The sequence below is a fragment of the Gracilinanus agilis genome, chromosome X (assembly GCF_016433145.1).
Source record: "Gracilinanus agilis isolate LMUSP501 chromosome X, AgileGrace, whole genome shotgun sequence".
Taxonomy (NCBI): domain Eukaryota; kingdom Metazoa; phylum Chordata; class Mammalia; order Didelphimorphia; family Didelphidae; genus Gracilinanus; species Gracilinanus agilis.
The window spans coordinates 33,181,458-33,195,162 of record NC_058136.1 but is presented as its reverse complement, the minus strand read 5'-3'; the positions used below and the strand labels follow the sequence as shown (position 1 = coordinate 33,195,162).

The window sequence follows — 13,705 nt, the reverse complement described above, 5'->3', positions numbered from 1 at the left end:
TCTCTCTCTCTCTCTCTCTCTCTCTCTCTCTCTCTCTCACACACACACACACACACGCACACGCGCCCCCTGACTCTCTTACATACATACAACAGATAGACACACATTTTATTTCCCTTACACAGACTCTCTTTTACACATACCCACAAAGGTGTATGACAGACACATTTTTCCCTCTTTTTTTCTCTCACACACAGACACAGAAAAACCATGCATGGCAGATTTAGACACATACACCATCACACACAAAGGTAGATGTGTGTGGCAAATAGACACTCATACAGCTATTCAAAGACATGATAGACACACAAGTTCATACAAATGGCACATAAAGGAAATTGAGCCAAACATGAGACAGGCAGAGAGGAGGGAGGAATAGGGGTGGAGGTGGAGGAAAGTAGCCCAGTGCCTCTTGTTGGTTAGCTAGCTGAGGAGGTGCACAGCATGGTAATGGGGAGCCTGGTGAGTAGTTGAGCCTATATGTGGATGGGAGCAAGTGGTTTTTTGGGAAAGAAGCCCATGGAGACAGTAGAGTTGATAAGGCTCTCTTGCCATTTTGAGTAATGTATTCACTTTTGCCCCTGAAGCCAAAAAGTATAGTTTTATAGTAGCTTGAATGGAAAATCTTCTTGGATGCCCTCAGGTGGAGCTCTGTAGATCCTATCATTTTGCTATAATTGTGGCTAATCTAGGTGTAGGTTCCTGTCATTTCTCATAGTCTGAGTGCTCAAATGTTACTTGTCCACTTGGTTATTTGAACTCCTAGGATTTTTATCCTATCGCTTTCAGATTCCTGTTGGCTTTGAGCACTCCTGGCATTCCCCATCCCAAGTTGACCCTGATAACCACCTACTCCACTCAGGGATTCATAGGGGTTCACTCACAGGTTTTACCTAGATCAGAGAACCTTTGGCTTGCTGTGGCTGCTCAGGGGTGGCAGCGGCGATAATGGCATCAGCCATGGGCCGGGAGTCACAAGATCAAACTGGGTTCTGCTACTGGTTCTGCTTCTAACTTCCTGTGTAACTTCAGACAAGTCATTTTTTTACTCTGGCCTCGAAATACTGTAATCTTTAAACTGTGGATTATAATCACAAGTTCGATTAAATACAATCAAGCATATAAAAACATTTTGACAAATAGAAAACACAATACACAGAGGGGAAAGGGATTGTTCTCTCCTCTTAAGGGGTTGGTCCTCAGGGGTAGCGGCCCGTGCAGAGTTGATCACCTCTGCTTAAAAATAGAAATAGAGAGGCCACAGAGAAGAGCTCAAAGATGATCCACCCCCAAAGAGTGCTAGAATACAAAAAGAAACCCCTATATATAATGCACTCAAGTTGAGGAAGGGGGTGGAAGGAGCACCTTGTAATGCCGTTAAGCTGAGAAGCCCAAATGGCCAGTGGGGGAGGGGGGAGGCCTTGGTTCTTATCTCAGCTCCTATAGGGCAGCAGAGTGTCTGACTGCCCTTAGGATGCTCCTGAGAAAACACACCCCGGACTTTTATGCGGGGAAGGAGCGGGCCGGCATTAAAAATACGTCTCTTCTTGCGTGGCACAGGGACCGTAGGGATTCAAAAGGTAATAGGAGAAGAGGAGAGAGAAAAGCAAAATGCAGCGGCCATCTCGAATGACGAGCAGTCACCACCTGGCTTATGGCCTTTGCCAGGCAGGGTTTAGAACATAAGTCAATGGTTACTCTCACAAAGGTACATACTTAAGGGATTCTGCTTTAAAATATCAATACTTTGGGAAAGTTCTCTTATGAGGAATTGACTAGAATTTGACAGGTGAAAGCCACATTAAATACTATGTATTGAATAGAGTTGCCCATCTCTGAATTACTTTTTTCCCCTAATTTCATTTGGGATGCTATTTAAGATACTTTTTTTAGTTTTGTCGGGGCACTCTGTTGAAACTATATGCAATAATACCTAAAAGGGGAAAATGACCAAGACATAAATGATAAAGTCTCGAGAAACCTTGGGAAATGGAAAAGGGATAGAGAAAAATGAGGAAGAGACTAGAAAGAAGATAGAAAGAGAGAAAAGTAGAAGGGAAAGGTTTTAGAGTCTTTCATTTTTTTTTTTGCAAGTCAATTCATGAAGTCTGTTTTGGGGGATTTAGAGGTGGACTCTCTGACGCTGGGGAAAAGAAAACTATCCCATTAAATGGGAGAGTCAAAACTTCCACAGCTGGCAGGAAGAGAACACAAAGCTAGCCTTATCTCAAAGAAATAGATGAGTATTTGTCTGCTTTTATTCCCCTTGGTCCTCTCATTTTAGTTTCTACAAGGCTGAGCAAGGGTCAGCATAGATGGCTGTCATAGCTTCCCTCTTGACTCAAACCTCCTGCCAAACTTGCTCTCTAGAGAGGAGGCCCATGCCACTCTGGGAGCTGACCAGGGCAGGCTAGGGGCCCTGTCCACTCTCATTGTGACCTGGGTTGTGGGGCAATAGGAAGAGGGGGCAACACCGTTGGTCACTTCAGTAAATTCTAACATCAGTTCTCTTTCCAATTCTTTCTCACTACTCTCCCAAAGCACTACACAAATCAACCTTAGAACTGCCCATGTCTTTTCAGAACTCAGGTCTTCTCACTCAAAGCCTTTGGCCAAATCTCTAGCTGATACTTATGATCTCTGTTCTTCACCAAGAGGTATTATCCCCACTTCCTGATGGTTTAGGAGACAGATGCTCACCAATTTCCCCACCCCAAAATCAGAGAGTCCAGCAGGGCAACTAGAGAGGTGTCATATTCAGAAACTAGATGAGGAAAAGAAGGAAGAAGTGGAAAACAAATTGATTTTCAAGACCCATAAGTTTTTCTTAACCTGAAAGTGTGGAAATGTCAGAGTTTCTAGAGCCTGGTCTTCAGAGTTGATCATTGAAACATTCATTCATTTGACAAGGTACCATGGCAGGGATCAACTCAGCTAATGCCAGGAGAAACCAAATTCTGACTAAAACAGTGGCCAAATGAGAGATGGTGGCATCCAGCTTTCCATCTGCTAACAGTTTAAGAGGACTTGTGTCCCACATCCCTTTCAGAGTTCAATAAGGCTGGGTAGCCATGGATAGATGAGATGGATGGAGTCTCTAACTCTGAGTATCCCCAAACCAACACAGACATAAGTAGACAGTACTCTTCCCCAACAGAGAATTACAGGTAAACAACACACAAAACCTTCCCCTAGGAAAGGTGCTACAAACCTCTCCTTTCCAACATCTTCCAAAACTTTCTGAAGAGCTCATTCTACTATCATCTTCTTTAGTTCTTGCTACATAGCCATGTTCTTGAACACACACACATTCACTCAAAAAACAACTTATGAGTGCCTGAAGGTGGGAAAGGTACTTGCCAATTGTGTCCAGTTGACTACATGACCACCATTGGCCCTACCCATTCTTCCAAACTTCCAATATATAGCCCACATAAATACTACTCACCTCAGCCTTTCCCAGCTCAGCCAGTAAGATTTTCATTATTCACGTCACTTATTCACCAAAAGTCTGAGCCAGGAGAAGGGAGAAGGAGCAAGAGCCAAACTCTCACAAAATAGGACACACTTCTTTAACTCAGGGGTTGGGAGTCCATCCTGGACTTGGTAAGAAGTGAGATGGAACAGAAACTGACAGTATCAATAAAGAAGGAAAAGAAATCAGGAGCTATCATTAGTTGTGAATGGGGGCTAGGCTCAACAGAATTAACCCCTTTTGTCTTCCACACTTACCTGCTCCCCCAACTCAAACTGGGACTAATGCTCTTTAGCAAACATGATTGGGGGCTTTTTGGTGCTTGGTTCTGACATTTTGTGAAAGGTGAAAGACTTTCAGCACAAAGCAAAATAGAAATGCTAGTTTCTTCTTCCTCCTCTTCTTCCTCTTTCTCTCCCTATCCTGACACACTCGGTATTTGCATTATGCTGAAAAGAGAAATCTGAAACCAAATAATGAAAGACGAAAAAAGAGAGGAAAATGGAACCAAAAGGAAAAGCAAAGTGAAAAGGACCACAGTGCCCTGGGGGTCATTCTGTTTAACTCTCTTTCTCAACAGGTCATGGGGACTTAATTGACATAGTACAACCAGTAAAAGAGGTTGAAGAAGGCAAAGGTGACAGGAAAGACAAGCCGGGACCACTTATCAATGACGCTGACATCATTCAGGGTGGGCATTCTGAGCTTCATCTTGGGGGATCGGCGGCGGAGACGGCCACCACGATGGCGGCACCCTGAACTGCGATGGCGGCGGCGACCCCCAACAGGGCTGATGGCTGGCTCCATTGGCTGGCCAAAGGTAGCCCGAGAAGTTGCCCCCCTGCGCAGCTGGAGCCCAGAGGTGTCGATGGATGCTCCAGAACTGCCAGCTTCAGATTCCTCCATTTCATTGGTTATCTCCAGAACACTCAAGGCAATGTTGCCATGGGCATCCACCTGGGAGGGGGACAAAAGAAGCAACAAAGTTGTTAGCCTAAGAGGGGAAATTTGAGCAGGCAGGTTGGATGACTTCTTAGCCTATGATCAATGAGTGACAGTATAGAAGTTCAGACCATGATTTCTGCCCACAAGGTTCTAGCAAAGACCTGTAGCAATGGCTCCTTATATTTGATGGTCTTTTGGAAGGACCCAGAGGGCCAAGTCTCCTTCAGTTGCCTTGGTGCTTCTTTGAAAACAAACCAGAAGTGCTCTCATACCTGGCTGATTTCTAGAGCTGGAGTAGACCATGCAATCCTAACCCCAAAGGAAATTGTGGAGAGTTACCTCTCACCCCTAGGCTAGGATACTCTTCCAGATTCAGTCTGGAAAAGCTCTAGAACTGTGAAAACATGGAGAGAGGGGTTCTGGCCCTCATTAGTTAGTGTGGAAGAGGATGACCAACCTGGGGCCCTTTGCGTCCTTTGCCTCGCTTTCCCTGGGACTGAGAACGTTTGCCGGTCTGGGCCTGCCTGCTCTGCTCACTGGGACCACGTCCGAAGAAGATGTAGTTAACATAGGCATATTCCAGAAGAGCCAGGAACACAAAGACAAAGCATCCCATGAGATAGATGTCGATTGCCTTGACGTATGGGATCTTGGGGAGGGTCTCCCGTAGGTGAGTGTTGATGGTGGTCATGGTGAGCACTGTGGTTACACCTGCAAATAACACAGTGCCAAACCTGTCAGAGGACTTGGAGCTGGAGAGGACTCAGGTGTTGGGGACACTCTGGGGCTAGGGCCACAGACTGCTACATCTGCAGCAAGAAGGTGCCAGAGGAGAAGTAGGGTAGGACTAGCACTGCATTGGGTCGATGCCTTTGCTTTGCTATTGTACTTAAGGGAGAAGACAACATGAAGGTGAGGGCACTGTTGTCAGAAACGACTGTGATATCAAAACAAATGGTATTCATAAAACTTACTCTTACTCACTTGCAGTTTTTAAAGGGCCTGGGCAGTAGGATACTGGAGTAAGGGTGGAGGGCCTTGTTAATGCATGCGGGCCTGGAGGTGGCAAGGACTTGGCAGGCTCTCAGTTCTCTTGTCTTCAGCATCCCTCCATCTTCATCCAGCCTCCTCCTATAGCCTCCAGGCCTACCTTGCCCCAGGTTTCAGGCCTTTCCGAAGGCTGATTAGATGACATTTTCTAGGAGGTATTTTTATTTTAATGGTAGCCTTTGGATCACAGCATCATAGATTGAGAGCTCTAAGGGACCTTGGAAGGCATCTAATCTAACCTCATTTTATGAAAAAGGCAACCGAGGCCCAGAAAGAGGGAGGGACTTATCTAAGATTATATATACAGATAAGGAGCAGAGTTGGGTTCTGAACCCATGAGCTCCAACTCCAGACCCAGGATTCTTGATGTTCCACTCCCCCTGAATAGCACGAGATAGTTGGAGCCTATTGTCTTAATGAGTTCTGTCCACATTGCCCTCATTGATCCTTTACCCAAATGCCCTAGGGGTTCCAGTCCTGCCTTCATGTTCAGATTAGCTCCTTACAAGCTGTGCCAGGGCAAGTATCTAGAGGTCTTTCTCCAGCAGTTTTCCTTGGGGGCAGGGCAGAAATAAGATAGTGAGCTCACAGGCTATCTCACAGGCCATCTAATCATCCTCTCTCCTTTTATGTCTTCTTGAAAAATGGCTGCAATCCAGGGTGATTACTCCAGAGGCAGAGACTTACCTAGTGCCACCCTGGCAGCAGAAGCATCATAATTGATCCAGAAGGAGACCCAGGACAGGATGGTGATGAGGACAGAGGGCATATAAGTCTGTAGGATGAAGTAGCCGATGTTTCTCTTGATCCGGAAACTCAGTGACAAACGCAGGTATGAACCTAAGGAGGAGACACCCCAGCCGGCCGGTCCTGTTATCTGGCAGCTGATGCCAATGCTACTATGATAATGGTAATGGGGAGCACTCCAGTGAGGCCTTACTGCATCTAGGCTCAAATAAAAACGCCTCTTTTAGGCATTTTCCCATTACAATTGTATTTCCAACCTATCTTCCTAGCCTTGTTAAGTATATTACTTCCCTTCACATACTCTGTGTTTTAGCCAATTGGCCTACTTGCTATTCCCAGTGGGATTCCTTCTGTTGTCCCTGGGCTTTTCACATGCTATCTCCCTTGCCTTTCTGCCTTTGCCTCTTGGAACCCCGGTTTCTCTCAAGGGTCAGCTTAAGTGCCTCCTCCTATGGGAGGTCTGTCCTGATCTCCTCAGTTGCTAGAGCTCTAATCTGCCTAGTTACTGTGTAATTGACTTATTTGTGTATATCCCCCACCCCAGTGGAATGTAAACTCCTTGATGGCAGGGATTGTTTCATTTTTACATTTGTATATCTAGGGCCTAGCACTACCTGACACACAGTAGACCCTAAATGCTTGTTAAATTGAATTGAATCTGTAGGGAGAAGTATAAAGAGATAGACATATAAAGAAATGGCAGGAAGTGCTAATGCCTTGGAAGGATGTTTTCTTCCCTCCTGCCCATTCATCAGCAAACCAGGTCCTGTTAGGGGAACTGACAATCCAGGCCACCACCAACTGGCCAGTCTACACTCAGTTTACTAGATAATATAATCTATGTCTGCTACACGGATTATGCATTGGGGTCACCAAGCCAGGTCCCCAGTAGGCGGGAGCTCAACTATCTCTGTCCCTCTGGTTAATAATGAACTGAACTGTCAATACAGTGGTCCATCCAATAGCCTGTTAGGCTTGTTCAAACAGAGGAGAGGGAGAGCCAACATGAGAGGCACATGGCAGGCCTGTGGAAGAGGAGAAGTCCCCATGGTAGTAAAGGTCCCTTTTCAATAATAACTCATGTTTTTGGAGATGTTAAGATTTACAAAGTGATTTCCTCATGACAGTCCTGTACCTCCCTGACAGAGAGGTAGGGTTATTTTTCACTCCTTTGCAGGAGGAGAAACCGAGGTTCCTGGAGGGAGAAGGAGTGAGTTGTCCAAGCCATACATCTAGGAAGTGACTGAGCTGGGATCTGAGGCCTGCTCTCTTGTTTCTTTTTGGGCTGCAGAGGCTCTCTGAGTCTGCCTCTTGACCTCTCTACCCTGTTGGAGCTCCCCTAAATATTCTTAGGGATCAGAGAATATATAGGTGAGAGATCATTTCATCAATTTTGGTGAAGAGCTTGGTCATTTTCAAAGCCTCTGGGGAGAAATAATTTCTTCAGCTTGGGCTTGGTTCTGACATGTAGCTGGACTTTGGGAAGCTTTTGCTTTATTCCTTGGCTAAGCAGCTTGTACTCCGACTCACCCAAATGGTAGCTGCTAGCCCCTCTAAGCAGCTAGCTTGTTTCTTAGGAGCAAATACAATGAAGGGCTGTGATGAAAGGAAAAGCTAGTGGCATGCTTCTAGAAAGGCAGAGGAAAGCCTAATGGAAGCCTGGGCTGTTGGGTATGGGGGTAGAGGTGGAGGCAGCTGCTTCCAGGCTGGGAATTGGTGGAGAGGGGGAATTCCAAGTGACTGAAAATGAGATTCATAGGCAAGCACCAGCTGAGGGGGCCCTTTACCCTGGGTCTGGTTTCTTGTCTTATTTTCAACCAACTAGAGGATTCTGAGCTGGAAGAGTCCCAGGATCATTGAGCCTATCCCTCTGATTTTACACATGAGGAAACTGAGGCCTAGAGGAGGGGCAATCTATGCAAAGTTCCAGAGGTATACTTCTTGGTGCTCTGAGTTGGGCAGAATGAAACTCTTTCACAGTCTGTATGTAAAACTAGCTAGGGGCTGTGACCCAAGAAGAAAGAGGTTGGGTTTGGTGACCACTTAAGGCAGAGTCCCTTTAGGTTCAGTCAGTCAGTCTGGACTTGGACTCTGTCTTCCTGAGTGTGGAGCTGTCACTTAAGTACTAAATTCTCTAACTCAAGAGGCTGTCTGGTTTGTCTTGTTTTTTCTTGCTTGGCTTCTGAGGACCATCTGAAGGCTGAGATCCTTCAGTTAGGGCACAGGCAGTTCAGCTGCCCCATGAACAGAGCAGAGGACACCGGACAGACGGGTGAGGTGTGGTTCCTTGAAGAGCAGCTGACCTCTCTGGGCTGAGTTCCCTCTGAGGCCCTGGCCCAGATCGATTCTGTAGGGTGAGGGTGAAGGTGCAAAGAGGGGAAGGAGAGAAGGCTCCTCCCTGGGACCACCCTCCCAGGAGCACTTGGGCTGGGGCAGGGGGAAGAGAAAATCAAGAGACGCACAAACAAGGGAGACAGAGGAGAGGGGGCAGGAGAGAAATGGAGCCTGAACTGACTGAATGAAAATGCGTTTATTAAGCGCTCATGATGTCTCAAGCTCTGCGCTAAGCACTAGGGATACAGAGGAAAAAAGCAAACGCAGTCCAGAGCAGGTAGGGGGATGGAGAGAGGGGAATAGAGAGGGAGGAAGAAGGGGTGATAAAGAAGTAGAAGGAGAGAGGGATAGGGAGAGGTTGAGTCAGAGTCAGACAGACACAGACAGAGAGGGAGAGAGAGACAGAGAAAGAGAAAGACAGGGAAAAGGAGATAGAGAGGATGAGAGAGAAAGAGATAGAGATAGTAGCACAGAGACAGATATAGAGGCAGAGGGCAAGGCAGAAAGAGACAGGGAAAGAGATAGACATAGAAAGAGAGAGGCAGAGACAGAAACAGAGGCAGAAATAAGAAAGGGTAGGAGAAGGGTAGTTAGTGGTTTGGCATGTGGCTTTCATCCGGGGCCCACCTGTGGTAAACACCACTTCTCGGGTAACCAGTCTTTGTTCCATGATGGTAAACTGAGGCAGCTCCAGTGTGTCCATCCCAGTCACAGCCGAGTCATTCCCTTGCCAGTAGAACACAATATCATCAACGGTGTAGCCATCTGGAAGGAGGAGGTGGAAGAAGAGAGCCAGGGAGATGGGTCAGTTTTGGAATACATCTGCAAGTGTCAAGTGCACTCCTTTCTCAGCAAGCCTCTCCTCAGGGCAGGAGCCGGGTTTGCTCCTCTCCAGCTCCTCAGATCCCAGAAGGGACCCTACAGCTAGGATAGATAGTGATGCTCAGTAGCCCTTTAAGAGGGCTCCTAGCTAGGGGGAGCTTTGTGGGTCATGTGGAAAAAGGGCCAAACTGGAGAGCTTCTTAGCTAAGAAAGAAGCAACAGCAAGTCATGCTGTCACACACATCTGTAGGTGCTTTGGATTTCATTTCTCAGCTTCCCATCTAAGTCTTGTCATTAGTGTACTGGGCGATGTAACTTTCGTCCCTAATTCTCCCCTTCAATCTAGGCCTTGCTGCTTTTCTGGTGAGGCAATACCCCTGTTATGTCCAAGCTAATATGTTGTTGGCTGTCTGCACCTGAGTCATTGGCTAATATTTGTACTCAGAAGGAATGGAAAAGGATGAAGCCTTTTGTTTTGAGGCTCCTAAAGGTCACTGGGCTCCCCTTCCTCAGGTGACTTCTGTCAGCAGGGACCCTTTCAGAGGAAAAGAAGCTAGCTCAAAAGACCCGAGTTGATTTCAAATTCTCTAAGTGGCAAAAGGCAAAAATGTGCAGGAGGTAAATTTTGCTTTCCATATTCTGAGTGAGACATACAAGTAACGGAGAACACAAAGGAAAAAACTTTAACAGCTGCAAATTTCCCAAGAATGTCTCATTAGAAACTAAATTGCAGTGTAGGGAATTGTGTGTAATTCCCGATCTACTTTTTTCTCAGTCATAAACTATTCTCCAAATACCAAGAGGTACCAAGCACGACGTCAGTCATTAGTGCCTTCAGGACCTCATTTACATTCCATTTCCAATTATGCTGAGCACAATTTGCTGTTCACCCTAACCTTTCAAGAACATAACTAGTACTTTGTCAGATGCACATTCACGAAATAGAGCATCAAGTTTTTGAACTATGCCAGTGTTAGAGTTTAGTGTCTTATGTTCATTGGAATGGGAAGCAAAAAGGTAATATATTTGGAGCCTGGTGGGAATTAAAAAAGGGTTCTGATTGCATTTCATAAGGCCCAAGAAAGAAGGATCAAGGGGCTCTGTGGCAGCTGGAGATCAAAAGCACATGAACTGGCATGGCATGCATCTAGAGGCAGGGGCTTTGACAAAAAGCAAAAAGGAAGCCTAAGCTGCCTCCAGGCCCCTCTATTGCTCCTTTCCCTTCTTCTGACCCACAAAGGTTGGAGCAGAGGGAAGAGAAGGGACTGAGGAGAAATACGTACAGCTTTCAATTTCCAGAGTGCAATTCTGCTGGTCCAGGGGGTATCTTCGCAGATCCATCATGCAGGCGGCAGTGGTGGTGATTCTGGGTAGGGGAAAGAACATGAAAGAAGACATGAGAGCTGGGTGGCAGGAGGGGCTGCTGTCTCTATGGCAACTGGGGGACTTGGGGAGGGGGACTGGAAGGAGGGGCAGGGAATACAGCACATCCTCCATGGCATGTGGCCCATTAGTGGAGTGTTGATTTCTCAGCATGGCAGAGGTAGAAGAAACCTTTGAGATCATCTGGTCTACTCCTCTCATTTTAGGGAAGGGGAAACTGAGGGTTAGGAGGATAGCAAATGAAACAGCCAAGATTCCACATCTAGTAAATGGAAGACCACACCAGAGAACCTGAGCCCTGGTCCTTTAATTCAAAGCTAGCTTTGCTTTCACTACATCAGAGGGTTTAGAGGTAGAAGGGATTTTAGAAGTGTTCTAGTCTTCCTCCATTTTATTGTTTTTTTGTGTGCTAAATATGTTCATTTTTATGTTTTGTACCAATTTTCTGAGAATATCATAGAATTTAGAGCTGAAGGGGCCACTTAGTTCACTCCATTCATTTTAGATGGAGAGACTAAGGCCCATGAAAGGGAAATGACATATTCAAGGTTTCAGATCTAGAGACAGCCAAAATTTGAACCCAAGTCTTTTGATTCCATGTCCTGTGTTCTTGCCACTAGGCTCCATACACACATATATACTCTCTGTCTCTCTGTCTCTGTCTCTGTCTCTGTCTCTGTCTCTGTCTCTGTCTCTGTCTCTGTCTCTGTCTCTCTCTCTCTCTCTCTCTCTCTCTTTATTTCTATCTGTCTATATGAAGAGTGAGGTGTATGTGGAGAGGAAGGAGAGAGTATTATGTATACAACAAAGGAACCTAGAAATGTGATGAGATTAAAAACAGAAAACCAGAGCCCTTGGGAAGGGACGAGAGTTATTTGTCTTTGTGAAAGTGAGACCAAGATCCCTGATGCAGATGCAGAAGCTCATGGGCAGAGCTGGTGGGACCTGGGAGGTCATCTAGCCCAATGTATCCTTATTTTATATATCAGGGAACTGAAGTACAGAGAAGTTAAAGGATTTCTCCAAGGTTACACAGCTAGTAAGTAGCAGAGATAGGTTTGGAACTTCACTCTTGTGCCCATAAATACAGGACGTACATTTTGGCTCGTGCTATGGAGCTGCCAGTATCTGAGATCATGCGAATGTAGGTGCATATATGTATATGTTTAGAAATATGCCTGTATAATTAATTACATACGGCTATCTGGTAACTTGGGGAACACACTTTGAGCTACCTGCATGCATGGGCCCTGGAGAGACAGGGAGAAGGTTTATGTATACATAGATGGGCATGAAAGGCATATGTGCCAGAGTGGACCATACTGTTAAGTGGGAGTGTTTATATATAGCTGAGCTGGAGGTCCTGTGGGGAAAAGAGGGGGTTGGGGTAGAGAGGTAAGGAGTGGGATAAAATAAAACCATTCAGACCGTATGTAATTATTTCCATAGGTCCCCTGTGTCATTCTGCACTATCCTCTTCCTCCCAATCTCCTTCAAAGCTCCATTTTCTCTTGCCAGGCTCACTGAATTCAATTTCGATTTCATATGTGCATGTGTGTGTGTATGTATGTGTGTGTTTTTCTGTTCACCTCCCCCCTTTAATTAGCAATCCCCAAAGCATTCATCAACTGGCACACTTGTTTATGGAGCAGGGAAAAGCACTGAACTGTTCACTGAGAGTTGAGCTGAGCCCTGTGGTCTGAGAGATGGGGCTGGGATGAAGAAGGAGGGGATGGGGAACAAAAGGACAAAAAGCCAAGAGCCAAGGCCTGAGCAGAAAAAGGGAAGCCAAGAGAAGCCCTGAGAAAGGGTGGCCCAAGGTAGGGAGGGGTCAGGCAGGGAGTCAGAGGAAGAGATGGGGAGAAGGGAAGAGAAATCTGCAGTGGTTGCTTCACTGTCTCTTTAAGAAATCCTATGTGCTAAATTTATCTCTTGGCTGTCTGGGAAGACTGTTTGTGGGAGATGAAGCCTTGAGGAGACTTCTTTGCTATTGCCTGCTTTGCTCTAAATAGATCTGGAGAGACTAAGGAGTATATGGATGCACACACATACCTCACACTCATACACATGAACATATACATACATTTTCCCTACATGTATGCACACAAACACAAACACATCTCTGTCCTCCCTGCCTTTTGCTCCAATATACAAGCCATCCTTTAAGGGGGAGGGAAGGAGAGGAGCATCCATTAGAGCTTGTCTGATGAAAGGAGAGGGGAACCAAGTCATCTATATAAATCTGTGATTAATGGAGTCCTTGTAGGGTCAGGGAGTCTCCTGGTATCCATTGCTTCTGAAGACATGTCAGATAGGGAGTTTAGGGATGGTATTCCAGCAGGGGATCCATTTTCTCCTTCCTATAAGCCTCCACCTGTCTCCTCATGTATCCACTTGCAGGAAAAAGCATCTCTAGAAGGGGACTTGCTTCTTTTCTTTCAACACATGTAGCTATCTGAAGGAAGGGAATGAATATTGTTATAGGCAATTTATTGGACTTCGTAGGCTGGAAGTGGTTGTCAGCTTTTTCCAAGGGGTATGGTTGTATCTTCTAGCTTCTCAGAGAAAATACTTCAAGGGCCCCTCTTAGGTTCTTTAGGGGTAGCCCCCTTGCTTATGTCTTGTCCTCTTGTCTTGCTGGTACAGTGATGTTATCATTCCAGGTGGCTATTGGGATTTGGAGGACATTAATGTTAACATTTGGCTATAATGTGCTCAGCTCTTTACTTGAGGTTTCAGAGGTCTGGAGGAAACATGACAGATTGGAGTTCAAGCCAGGTATGCTTGGAGTGAGCTGATGATGGAAAAAAGGACTGACTAGTAGGAATGTATCTCCATTGCTTGGTAGGAACTGGGGCTAGGACAGGAGTGTAGGGCAAATTCAGATCACCAAATACAAGAGAGGGGTAACAGTGCTCCTGGATTCCAAGAAGTCTGTCTCTCCCCTCC

The 13,705-nt window shown here is 45.9% G+C and overlaps 1 protein-coding gene across 1 annotated transcript in view; it reads right to left on the bottom strand.

Annotated features, from left to right (window-relative positions):
* Positions 1-4,066: 4,066 nt before the first annotated feature.
* Positions 4,067-13,705, bottom strand: part of LOC123253424 (gamma-aminobutyric acid receptor subunit beta-4-like) — a 64,718-nt gene continuing 55,079 nt past the window's right edge. The window contains exons 5-9 of the mRNA XM_044682619.1: positions 10,657-10,739; positions 9,179-9,316; positions 6,158-6,310; positions 4,878-5,131; positions 4,067-4,432 (exon numbers count right to left, since the gene is read on the bottom strand). Coding sequence (XP_044538554.1) covers positions 4,067-4,432; positions 4,878-5,131; positions 6,158-6,310; positions 9,179-9,316; positions 10,657-10,739 — 994 coding nt within the window. The remainder of the gene's footprint in view (positions 4,433-4,877; positions 5,132-6,157; positions 6,311-9,178; positions 9,317-10,656; positions 10,740-13,705) is intronic.